Source organism: Bos indicus, chromosome 22 (assembly GCF_029378745.1).
Source record: "Bos indicus isolate NIAB-ARS_2022 breed Sahiwal x Tharparkar chromosome 22, NIAB-ARS_B.indTharparkar_mat_pri_1.0, whole genome shotgun sequence".
NCBI lineage: Eukaryota > Metazoa > Chordata > Mammalia > Artiodactyla > Bovidae > Bos > Bos indicus.
In genome coordinates, this window is record NC_091781.1 from 54,065,538 (window position 1) to 54,078,506 (window position 12,969).

Below are 12,969 nucleotides of genomic sequence, written 5' to 3' on the forward strand. Positions count from 1 at the left end.
ACTGGCCACATCTGGGAACAGATAACTTCCTGGTGTTTCCCGGGTGAATCCCCTTCCTTGCATCTGCCTCCCTTACAAAGACAGACACCGGCACGGAGAAGGAGTAACAGGGGCATCTGTATAATATCCTGTGATAGGTGACTAATGAATGGTGAATAATGAATGGTGGTGATTAAAACAATTGGAAATTCCCGCCTGAGGAGCTCCTGGGGAGGCAGAAACTCCGCAAGGCATCCTAATAAGGAGAGGTCAGAAGGCAGGGGAGCGGAGGATGAGAGCTGTGACTCACGTGCCCACGTGTGGCGCCTGCAAGCTCTCCAGCCGGCAGCCCACGCACTGCTAACGTAAGGGTCGCCTTGGATTTCTTTCAGCCCCTGAGCCCTCGAAATCGTGCCGGAATCTGGAGCTTTGTCTGGGTTCCTGTGAACTTGGGTAATAGATCTTCAAAAATAACCAGACCAACGAAATACCAAGTTCCTGGGGAGACAAAAGAAAGAGATGCTGAAGAAGAAGATGCCTATCCATTTTATTTAAATTACAGTGCATTTATCAAGCGCTCAGATGTGCCAGCGTGACTGGTGGGAGTGGGCTGGGGGTTGTGGTAGGAGGTTGAGATTGCTTCTGCTGCTGCTGCTGCTGCTGCTAAGTTGCTTCAGTCATGTCCGACTCTGTGCGACCCCATAGATGGCAGCCCACCAGGCTCCCCTGTCCCTGGGATTCTCCAGGCAAGAACACTGGAGTGGGTTGCCATTTCCTTCTCCAATGCATGAAAGCAAAAAGTGAAAGTGAAGTCGCTCAGTCGTGTCCGACTCGTAGCGACCCCTTGGACTGCAGCCTACCAGGCTCCTCCGTCCATGGGATCCTCCAGGCAAGAGTACTGGAGTGGGGTGAGATTGCTTCTACAGGGTTGAAATTTTCATTTCAAGGGGTGATGAATGGTGGGGAGTGGGCAAGAGGGAAGATGTGCAAACAAGGTGTCCTTCTCAAACTCCAAGCATTTGTGATAAATGAGTTATAAGTTATTTTACTCAAGCAGTGGCAGGGGTCGGGGTCTCTCTGCTACTTTTATTATAGTGAAATAAAAGTGAAAATTGGAAGTTAGCTGCACAGTCCTGTCCAACTCTTTGTGATCCCATGGACTATAGCCTGCCTGGCTCCTCTGTCCATGGCATTCTCCAGGCAAGAGTACTGGAATGGGTTGCCATTAAAAATGCCACGGACAGAGGAGCCTGGCGGGCTACAGTCCAAAGGGTGGCAAAGAGTCGGACATGGCTGAGTGATTGGGCACACATGCAAGGGGTTAGCATTGGTGGGGGGCTGGGTAAAGAGGGTCCAGGTTTCAAGTATATATATGGTTGAATCATTGTCTTCTCCCTCTGGCTGTGCCCCTCCAGCTGGTATGTTAATCATTGAGGATGAGGGGGGGAGCAGTTGAAAATGACAGTCCAGTGGGTGATGTGGCCTTGCCTTTATTATATGCTATGAAAACAGCATATAATAAAAGATCCCCTCCTTGTGCAAAGGCAGGTAGGCCTTCAGTGCTGCCTGGGCTCCGGACCCACGGTTGGATGGCATCACTGACTTGATAGGCATGAGTTTGAGTAAGCTCCGGGAGTTGGTGATAGACAGGGAAGCACGGCATGCTGCAGTCTATGGGGTCGCAAAGAGTTGGACACGACTGGACTGAACTGAACTGGGCTCTGGACCAGGGGGATACTCTGGTCTGGGGCACTGAAGGAGAGAGATGAACTAGGGCCTGACCGTAGAGCATTCCAGGTTGTTCATCTCAAAGTCAGAGTGAAGAAACATGGTTAGATGTTAAAAGTCCACCCGAGTGAGTCATTTAACTCATCTGACAAGGCTCCATCTGCTGTATTTCCGAAATGAATTTGGATGAAAATCTGGGTTATTTAGACCCCAAAATAAAGCAACAACAGAAGTAGCATGAGCAATTCATTAAGGAAGAACTGGCATACTCAATCATTAGCCTTGGGACATTTGGCTTTCCATCTGGAGAAAAACGAAAGGGAATCCCTACCTCCTACTGTAGGGATTTTAAAAAAACACAAAAGTTTCCAGTTCGGACTCCCAGGTCCCACAGAGGCCCTATTCTGACTTAGAACTTTATCATTTTTACAGCCCGTCACAGATCATTTAGTCTAGACTGTTAACCCCCACAGGACACGGACTCTGCTGCTTCTATTACATCATTTGCACCCAGGATGGTCCCTGGAACACAGTTGTTGTTGTTGTTCAGTCACTCAGTCATGCCCGACTCTCTGCCACCCCGTGGACTGCAGCACGACAGGCCTTCCTGTCCATCGCCAACTCCGGGAGCTCGCTCACACTCATGTGATGAGTCGGTGATGCTGTCCAACCATCTCATCCTCTGTCACCCCCTTCTCTTCTGCCCTCAATCTTTCCCAGCATCAGGGTCTTTTCCAATGAGTCAGCTCTTTGCATCAGGTGGCCAATGTATTGGAGCTTCAGCTTCAGCATCAGTCCTTCCAATGAATATTCAGGGTTGATTTCCTTTAGGATGGACTGGTTGGATCTCCTTGCAGTCCAAGGGACTCTCAAGAGTCTTCTCCAACACCAGTTCAAAAGCATCTGTTCTTTGGCACTCAGCCTTCTTTATGGTCCAACTCTCACATCTGTACATGACTAATGGAAAAACCATAGCTTTGACTATATGGACCTTTGTCATATGACTCTAAAAACTGTTGGAATGAATAGGTGACTTCAAAGAATTTAAAAGAAAAAACAGATGTATGGCAAAACCAATACAATATTGTAAAGTAATTAACCTCCAATTAAAATAAATAAATTTATATTTTAAAAAAAAAGAAAAAACAATGAACTTCTGAAAGAGCTCATACTTTTTTTTTTGGCTGTCATTGATAATGAGATAGATGGTCATACATGCAGAGTTATTTGGGGTACTGCTGAAAAGCAGGAGAGAGGATTTGAGTAGAGACATGTTAGTGAGATCAGCCTTTTCGTCTCAAGATTTAATTTAAAGCTATATGAAATTATTACACTTACCTTGGGAGAAACTCAGCCCACTTCAAAATATTATTAAACCATATTTTAACTGTGGTCATGATTATTCTTCTTTTCATTTATTAAGTGCCTACTTTGTGCAGAAACACAGTCTTTCTAACACAAGTTTTCCCTCTTTTTTTTCTAATTTATTAAGGCATAGCTTACACATAATAAACGTTACCAATTTCAAGTGCCCAGTTTGATGACTTTGGGCATTTGTGTGCCGCCTATAATCACCATCATGGTCAAGATACAGAACGGTTGTTTCACCCTACGCTGTCTCCTCTGCCCTCTTTGTTTCCATCCCCTCCTCCCACCTCCAATCTTAGGGAACCACTGATCTGCTTAGGGTCTAACAGTCAGTTAAAGTAACAGTAATCAGGAATTCCCTGGAGGTCCAGTGGTTAGGACACTGCCCTCCACTGCAGGGGGCCCCAAGTTCAATCCCTGGTCAGGGAACTGAGATCCCACAAGCTTCAAGGCATGGTAAAAAAAAAAAAACCCAAAAAACAGTAATTGTAAGAGTCAAGAATTTTTGAATATTTTTACCAAAGAGGAGAAATGAGAAAGAAATTGGTAACCTAGCCAGCCAGACTGCAGCCCTGAGACAAATTGCAGCTTCACTGGACAACGAGTTAGCCCCCCTGGAGACCCAGGGTAGGGGGCCACAAAGAACTGGGTGCTCCAAGAATTTTTTTTTTATACAAATAATGTGGTGAAACCTTTTTTTGTGATTACAGAAAAAGAAGGCAAGGGTTTACATATTCAGTTCAGATATACATCTGCCCACTGAGTTTCTGATCATGCATCTGGACTTATTTTTTTAAATATTTCTTTTTAAAAATTTTGTTTATTTGGCTGTACCAGATCTTCATTGTGGTTTGTGGGATCTAGTTCTCCAACCAGGGATTGAACCCAGACCCGCTGTGTTGAGAGCATGGAGCCCTAGCCACTGGACCACCAGGCAAGTCCTTGGACTCATTTTTAATCTAGTATCTTAAAGAACCCCTGGACCTTCCCCCTCTCAGAAGAGTCTCAAAGGCCATGCTGCTTGAAGATGAAGCAGTAAGTAAAGAAACTTCTGCCTCAGAGGATGTTTTCTTTTTCTGAAGCTATTAATTATAAAGCTCAGAGTCCCTGATTTATAAGAAACTAAAGAGTCCCACTAAGATTTATAGCCCAAACTGAAACACAGGAATGGTGGTAAGTCTATGAGAAATTACATGGTGCAAAGACAAGAATGTGGAGATTTTATGTGGTGCTGTCAGGCGGGTCAATTCTGCCTCCATGAGGGCACCCAGCAGGCACTGTTTGGGTCCCAAGGCTGTCACTGAGGAAGACAGGCAAACTCCTGCTGCCCTCTGGGAGGCAGCGGCTCGCGTTCTGGTCTCGGGAGGTGGGAATGAGTAACATGGGTCCTCCAGAGGATGAACAAACAGCAGGGGCAGGACAGCTGGGTTGGGGTGGGGTGAACACTTTGGGTAATGGTCAGGGACGGCTCTGAGGAGGTGATCTTTGAGCTAAGACCCCCCAAAACAAAAAGGAACCAGTTTTTGCTAGAGAAAGAGCATTATAAAAACCAGGACCAGCACATGCAAAGGCCCTGAGGTAGCAAAGAGGCTTGTGTTCAGAAAAAAGGGCAAAGGTAGCCGTAGGGCTCAGTGGCCAAGGTGGAGACGGACGCGAGCTGAGGGTAGAGAGATAAGCCCTGCTCCAGAATATGCAACACCTGAGCCCTCTTGGAAACCAAGTAGCAAAGCCAGCTGTGCCGGTGCCCCCTGAGCTGCTAGTCGCGTGTCACGGCGGGGCGGTAGTACGGAATGCTTACATTGGCAAAATGGCTTCTTATTTCCTTGGATACTGTTCATAGATGAGCTGCCTGGGAAGGTAGAGCTAGTCTAGCCCAACCTCCTCATTTTACAAAGGAAGGAACAGAGGCCCAGAGGGTAAAGTTCTTCCCTCATAACCTGGAGGAAATATTTGCAGTTCATTATTGTTACCGAAAGGAGGAGGGGTGTGCGGGGAGTCCAGCTGCTTGCTGCTCAAAAGGCAATAAACAGGCCAGGTTGGTGGAAAGGAAAGTTTGTTTTATTTCAGGTGGCAGCAACTGTAGGGGGAGGGTGGCAGACATCTGTGCAAAGGCCAACCCCCCACCCGGCCGCCACCGACAAGCGGGGGGTGAGAGCATTTACAGACAGATTCGGGGGTGGGGGGCACATGCAGAAACAGCACAGTCATCTCTAACAGCCAGCTTCAAATCGGTCATCAGTGGTCTGACCAGCACCATCTTGGTTGTTGTACGTACAGTTAATCTTCAGGTGCGGGGTGTGCTTGTTCCCATTTCTTTGCGGTCAGTTCTCAGAATTGAGGCAGCTCAAGTCCTGGGAACAGTCTGGTCAGCATGTAGTTAACTTCGCCACCTGGTGCTTTGGTATCTGTAAGACAGCTCACAGGATACACTCAGAATATTATCCCCAGCCCTTGAGAAAGAACTAAAGGTCCTTGACTGTGCTTAATGACTACGTTATTATTATTTAGTCTTCTTTGACTGTTTTCCTTTGTTTCCACATTTCTCATTTCTCTGATGAAACTTGTTCTTTGACTCTAGTTTGACTAAAGGCAAAAGGCAGGCAGAGGCCATGGTGGGGGCGGGCACAAGGACCATATGGTTCTGCTCTGTTTCATTATGTCAGATTGAGACATCAGTTTCCACCCCGTATAAAGAGCTGCTGGCGGGTGGGGCTGGCATAGAGCGAATGAGGGGGAGGGGTTCAGAGGAGGTTGACAAAAATCCAGATGTTTGATGGCACACAGCAACTGGCAGGTGGGAACACGGGCACATGTGTGCCCTGAGTGGGAGAAGTGAGCACAGCTCTTGAGCAGGCTTGCAGCTCTGGGAAAATGAAGTCACACGGTTGGTCAAAAACTGGAAAGAACTCAGTTGTCATCGAATGGGTGCCCAGATGAATAGATTGCAGTCTCTCCAGACAGTGGAATACTATGCAGCAATGAAAAGGAACAAACTGCAGACCCATGCAGTAACGTGGGTGACCCTCAGACATGCTGAGCAAAAGCAGCCAGCTGCTGCTTTGCAGGAAAGTCTAAGTCAGGCAAAACTAATTGATAGTTTTCTGGGGCCAGGAGTGGAGGTCGGTGGCTAAGTGCACTGAGGGAGCTTCTGTGGATGATGAACATTTTTATATTTAATCGCGGTGGTATACACACGTATACACATTTGTCAAAAGTCTTTTAGGTCTTTCTTAATGTCTGTAAATTATATCTCAATAAATTTGATTCTAAAAATTTTGAAAAGGAAAGGGGAAAGTAAAGCTTTTGGTTAAACTGCTGTTCACTGGCTAGGTGGTTACGGAGCACCTCTTGTGCATATGAGCAAGGTGCCATAACAGGTGCCAAGCGGCTGTTTGTGCCAAACACGGTGGGGAGAGGACTGACAAGCCCCGTGGTTCCCTCCTCCAGAAGACCGTCCCCCTATTCTCTGTACCCAGCCCATCAGCCACCCAGAGACCACAGTCAGCACCCAAATCCAGGAAGGAACAGGGATCACTAAGGAGAAAAACAGCTCTTCCTTTTGGCCTGGGAGGACCCCAAAATCCCTCAAGCAGAGGGAATGGGAAGGAGATGGGACTGGTTCATCCTGACCCAATGCACCCACCTCTCTGTTTAGTAACCAATCCCCGTCTGTCTGGCTTGATACAGTTTGCTCACGTAATTTTGCTGAGCGCCGGTCTGAGGTCTGAGCCATGTTTGGCTCTGACTCGCCAAGTTCATCGATCAGTATGTTTATATCTAATTTCTGCAAGTTTACCCAGCCTCCACTACTGCATATATGTGTGCACAGGGCAAATGAGGCATCACAGATAAATGTGTGTCTCTACAGAATGACAGTTTCTATGAGTGGACTTTTACCTACAGTCGTACTGTGAAGAGATATGGCAGTTTCTGTTTAATATTGCACAGATAGGGGTATCTGGACGCATACTGCTCTGGACATCTAGAACATGGTGCAGTGCTTTTAATTTTTCGAGAAATGAATAAGCCATATCAGAGATGAACATCAGGGCCTAGCCCTCAGTGGCCGGGTTCTGTCCACAGGTAAGGATGATGCTGTCATTTGGTATCACCCCGCTCCTCAGACCTGGAGGAAGGAATAAAAGGGTTCAGAAGACCATCCTTCTGGACCAGCTGAGGGGACGGCAGCAGGCAGGCAGCCCTAGTTCATTCTATTATTTTTCTTCCTTCTTTCTGAAGCTTATGAGATTGATCTGCCACGTGGAAGCGGCATCACAGTCCTCCTGAAGCCTGCGACCCAGGCTCTGCCAGTGAAACTCTGTTACATCATGTCTAAAAGATGGGAAACCACCCTGTCCATCAAAGCCGGAGAGAAAAAGGTCTTTTCCTTTAGCTGCCAGGATCCACATAATTACTTCGTTATCGAGATCCAGAAGAATATTGGTAAGTACTCACTCATGGACTCTTTGGCCTCCCTGTCTCTTCTTTCCAAGCTAACCCGGCCTGTACTGCTAGAGAGGTGAGACCTGTTCTGAAATTCTGCACTCTCTTTAGCTTGTATGTGGCCAGTCACAGTCCTAAGCGTTTTGCATGGTTTCAGGTTTGTTTTTTCATTTAATCCTCAAAGCAGCCCTAAGAGAAGTTCTCAAAGGAAGTCACTTGCCTAAGATGGCACAGTGGGTATGTCTCAGCAAGACAGGAACCCCAAGTATTCGGGAATTCTGGATCCAGAGTGTCTGCCTGTGACCACCATGCAACACTGTCTCATAGCAGAGCTACGGATCCTCGGGTAATGCTCTGTCTGATGTGCTAGAAACATCTGGCCGAGCAGGAGCGGAAGTCAAGGGAGCTGGAGGACAGAAGAATTGGAAGATTGAGGAGATAAGAGTGGGGTAGTGGATCCACTAGTTACAATGGGAAAAAAACAGCAGCTTTGCAGGCTGAGGGACCTGGTTTGACTTCAAGTGCCAGGGCGACTGATCATGTGCCTTGATTGCATGGCTTCATATAAGTTACTTACCTGCTTTGCGATTTCGTTTTCTAGTCTGTAAAACAAGAGTCATTGTACCAACCAATAGGGATGTTTTCGGGATGAAATAAAATAATGGATTGAGGTGTATAACATACTGGCATTCAATAAACTACAGATACTTGGCATTATTAATGATAACTTGAGTTTGGGATAGGAGATTGATGTAAGAAATACTAATCAGGCAGAGAGAATTAAAGGTATACTTTCCCAGTTATTTTAAGGTGGCATGCCAATGAGGAACTAATAGATATATTAACAACAATGAGAACACTATTTTGACTTTGTAATCAAAGTCATACTCAGAAAATTTCTTCACCTTTAACTGAAAATAGATCATGAAGGGAGAAGAAGAATAAAATAAACCTTGAGAAGAAGGAATTCATAAAAATAAAAAGAGAAATTAAAGTACGTAAAAGCAGTTTTAAAAATTGTGTTTATGGACTTCCCTGGTGGTCCAGTGGTTAAGAATCCGCCTGCCAATGCAGGGGACACGGGTTCAATCTCTAGTTCAACTGAGCCCATGCGCCACAACTACTGAGCCCGGGCTCCACAACAAGAGCAGAGCCTGCAGTGAGAAGCCTGTGCGCTGCAGCCAGAGAGCAGCCCCCACTCCACACAACTACAGAAGACCCGCACACAGCAGTGAAGGCCCCGTGCAGCCAAAAAGAAGTGTTCGTAACCAAAGCCAAAACCTGGTTCTTTGTAAAGGCCAATTAAAAAGACAAATCTCTGACTAGTCTCCAGGCAAGAAGAGAAATTGCAAATATATAACATTGAATGTATACATGTGGATTTAATGACATATAGAAAGCAGATTGCTGAACTGTAAGAGACTGGTAATAATTGTGAAAATCTGAATGACAAAATGATTTCCAGGGAAAATTTACTGGGCCAGATTGACTCAAAGAAAGGGAGGAAATATGAATAAGTATATGATCAAGGAGGAGACTGGAAAAAATGTCCAGTATGAAGGAGAAAGGGTTTGGGTTTGTCAGAGATGGTTTCACAGAAGTGCCCTATGAAACTCCAAGTAGCAGATAATTTCTGTGATATTTAAACAATTCCAGAGGAAGGTTGACAAACCTTTTTTTTGTAAAAGGCCAGAGAGTAAATATCTTAGACGTTCTATGCCAGATGGTGTCTGTCACAACTCCTTTGCTCTGCTATGATAGCACAAAATCAGCCATAGACAATAGATAAACAAATGGGCAATGAACATCCCGTGTTTATTTACAAGAACAGATGTTTGACTGGATTGGGCCTATGAGCTGTGGTTTGTCAAACCCCATTCTAGAACGTTGAAAGAGGTGAAGTTTCATAGTTCATTTTCTAAGGTCCTTAAAACCCTGATGTCAGACTCTTCCCCTGCATAAAAAGAAAATAGACTAATCTCTTATGAATATGCTTTGCCCCCCAAATCCTAAGTAAAATAGAAGTATATCAGATCCAAAAATTTCATGGAAAGACCAAAGCAACAAGAGCAAGAGGACTTGTTGGAAGACAGGATAGTTCTAACCATTAGCCAATCAGCTCAATGAACTGCAGCATGTGAGTATGTGAAAGGGAAGAACTGCAGTCGATTTTTTTTTTTCAATTGTGTTTATTTTTGACTGTGCCGGGTCCTCGTTGCTGAGCATGGGTTATCTCAAGTTTCAGAGTGTGGGGGCCACTCTTGATTGCGATGTTCGGGCTTCTCATTGCAGTGTCTTCTCTTGTTGCGGAGCACAGGCTGTAGGCGCACGGGCTCAGTAGTTCTGGCTCATGGGTTAGTTGCCTTGTAGCATGTAGGATCTTCCTAGACTAGGGTTCAAACCTGTGTCCCCTGCATTGGCAGATGGATTCTTAACCACTGGACCACCAAGGAGGCCCACACTTGATCATCTTAATAGATGATTTTAAATGATTTTAATAAAATGCTCTGGCACGCATGCTCAGTCACTTCAGTCATGTCCGACTCTGCAGTGCTATGGACTATAACCTACCAGGCTCCTCTGTCCATGGATTCTCCAGGCAAGAATACTGGAGTGGGTTGCCATGCCCTCCTCCAGGGGATCTTCCCAACCCCGGGATCAAACCTGCATCTTTTGCATTGCAGGCTTCTTTACCGCTGAGCCAACGGGGAAGCCCAAAAACACTCTTAGTAAACCAGAAATAGAGGAATGTTTTCTTAATCCAATAAATTGTATTCATCAAAAACCAATAGCAGAGACTTCCCTGGCGATCCAGTGGTTAAGACTCCATGCTTCCACTGCAGAGGGCATGGATTTGATCCCTGATAGGGGAAGTTCCGCTTGCTGCACAGTGTGGCCAAAAAAAAGCAATAACAAGTATATTTAACCATCAGACATAGAAGCATTACCAGAAAAACAAGGAACAACATAAGGATTCCCACTGTGCATGCTTTTGGGCGCCAGTATTCAAAGGTTCTGTTTAACTATTTAGAGATAATCTTAATAAATACATAGGATGTATATGAAGCAAAATATACAATTTTCCTGAAAGACCGAAGAGAAGACATAAGTAAATGGAGAGATGTTCCCATGTTACCTGATGAAAATCTCAGTATTTTTTGTGTCGTTTCTCCCCAAAATTAATTTATGAGTTTAAGTCAATTACAGTTAAAATGTCAGTGAAGCTTTTACATAGGTGAGGAGTCTAAATATACTTAGAATTCAAAGGAATGGTGTATTGCTATTACAGAAAGAAGGAAATCTATGTATTAATGTTTGACATGGAAAGATCCCCCTGGTCGTTTTGTTCCATGCAAAACAATGCAGCTTTCAGTAGGAGAAGAGTTTGTATAGTTGGTTGCTGTTATTTAGTCGCTAGGTTGTATCTGACTCTTTTTGGACCCCACGGGCTGTAGCCCGCCAGTCTCCTCTGTCCATGGGATTTTCCAGGCTAGAATTCTGGAGTGGGTTGCCACTTCCTGTTCCAGGGGATCTTCCCAAACCAGGGATCAAACCCGTGTCTCCTGCTTGACAGGCAGATTCTTTCCCACTAACCTATACAAGGAAGCCCTTGTATAGCTTAATTTCACTTTATTAAGTACACAGAATCATACAGAGCCTCAAGTCTGGAGGGTTAAACACCAAAATGCTATCCTTATATTATTTCTCTAGTGAATAGGGGAGGGGCACAGGTGGCATCCATGGTCTTCTTTCTGTTCCTCTGTACTGTCATTTTTTTACAAGCAGGCATTACTTTTATAACCAGTTAGGTCAAGAAAATGACTGCCATCTTGAAAAAAGGAAAAAGATACCACAATCGTATCTCACAAGACACATCTCATGAGCCCCATCTCACACAGTTTCCCAACTAATAAAAACCCATGCTCGCAGTTTCTGAAAATGATATGAAAATAACATTTTTGGAATTATAAATCTACACACTGGAATCAAGTTCAGTGTTCTGCTTACCTCTGGTTTTTGAAAACCTTTCTGAATAAACATTCTGAAAGTTTCAATGTTTAGCCCCTCTGCTGTCATCCCTTCTTTTTTAAAAAAGAAGTTCAATTTTTATTTTATATTAGATATAACTGATTTACAATGCCATCCCTTCTCGAAGGACTCCATTAAAGCTAATGAAGGTACAAGTCTGTGCGGGGGAACTGAGGTGTGAATCACTTCAGAAATTCCTTATCCTCTAGATAAGGAATCATTTGAGTTACATAAACCTTTTTACACTGGACGGGGAACTGAAGACTTGGAGGCTCCAAAATCACTGCAGATGGTGATTGCAGCCATGAAATTAAAAGACACTTACTCCTTGGAAGGAAAGCATGACCAACCTAGGCAGCATATTCAAAAGCAGAGACATTACTTTGCCAACAAAGGTCCATCTAGTCAAGGCTACGGTTTTTCCAGTAGTCGTGTATGGATGTGAGAGTTGGACTATAAAGAACGCTGAACACTGAAGAATTGATGCTTTTGAACTGTAGTGTTGGAGAAGACTCTTGAGAGTCCCTTGGACTGCAAGGAGATCCAACCAGTCCATCCTAAAGGAGATCAGTCCTGGGTGTTCTAGTTAAAGCTGAAACTCCAGTACTTTGGCCACCTGATGCAAAGAGCTGACTCATTTGAAAAGACCCTGATCCTGGGAAAGATTGAGGTCAGGAGGAGAAGGGGACGACGAAGGAGGAGATGGTTGGATGGCATCACTGCCTCAATGGACATGAGTTTGGGTGGACTCTGGGAGTTGGTGATGGACAGGGAGGCCTGGCATGCTGCAATTCATGGGGTCGCAAAGAGTCGGACACGACTGAGCCACTGAACTGAACTGAACTGAGCTTGTGTGTCCATTTGAAAACTAAGCTCTTAGCAGCACATTAAAAAGTGTCCACACAACCTGACAGCCGCAGGGTCACGTGACTGGTGGCAGAGCTGTGGCTGAGAGACGGAGCTTTTTTGCTCCAGGTACTTGGTATGGAATTAAGTCAGAATCACTGCCTTAGTGGGGTTAAGTGATCCCATATGAACACGGAAGCCAGTAGGAGCCACTCCGAGCCACATGGCAGGTGTAGCTAAAAAGTAGACCTGGCTTAATGCAAACAGTAGAGTTTCTGTGAGCTCCAAAACGTTGATACTATCTTTACCTACACACAAAGCCTGATTTTAGCTGCATTCGCCACGTCGTTATCTCACCTTGCTTTATCACTTGAGCAGTGCAGGGCACTGGCAAGAGCACAAGTCAACAAACAACAGTCTGGGCTTTCGTCCTGGGAGCGTGTGCACTGTGAGCAGCACACAGGCCACCGGGACTCTGGGGCTCTTTGCAAAAAATGAGAGGCTTGATGTGCTGACCTCAGAGGTCCTTGACAGCTCTGAAATTCTCCCATAAGTCCTTTTCGAGTTGGCAGTAGT

At 45.2% G+C, this 12,969-nt stretch overlaps 1 protein-coding gene across 1 annotated transcript in view; it reads left to right on the plus strand.

Moving 5' to 3' along the window:
• CDCP1 (CUB domain containing protein 1) overlaps nucleotides 1-12,969 on the plus strand; it is a 55,659-nt gene that overhangs the window by 18,717 nt on the left and 23,973 nt on the right. The window contains exon 2 of the mRNA XM_019985041.2: nucleotides 7,315-7,518. Within this exon, the coding sequence (XP_019840600.2) occupies nucleotides 7,315-7,518 (204 nt within the window). The remainder of the gene's footprint in view (nucleotides 1-7,314; nucleotides 7,519-12,969) is intronic.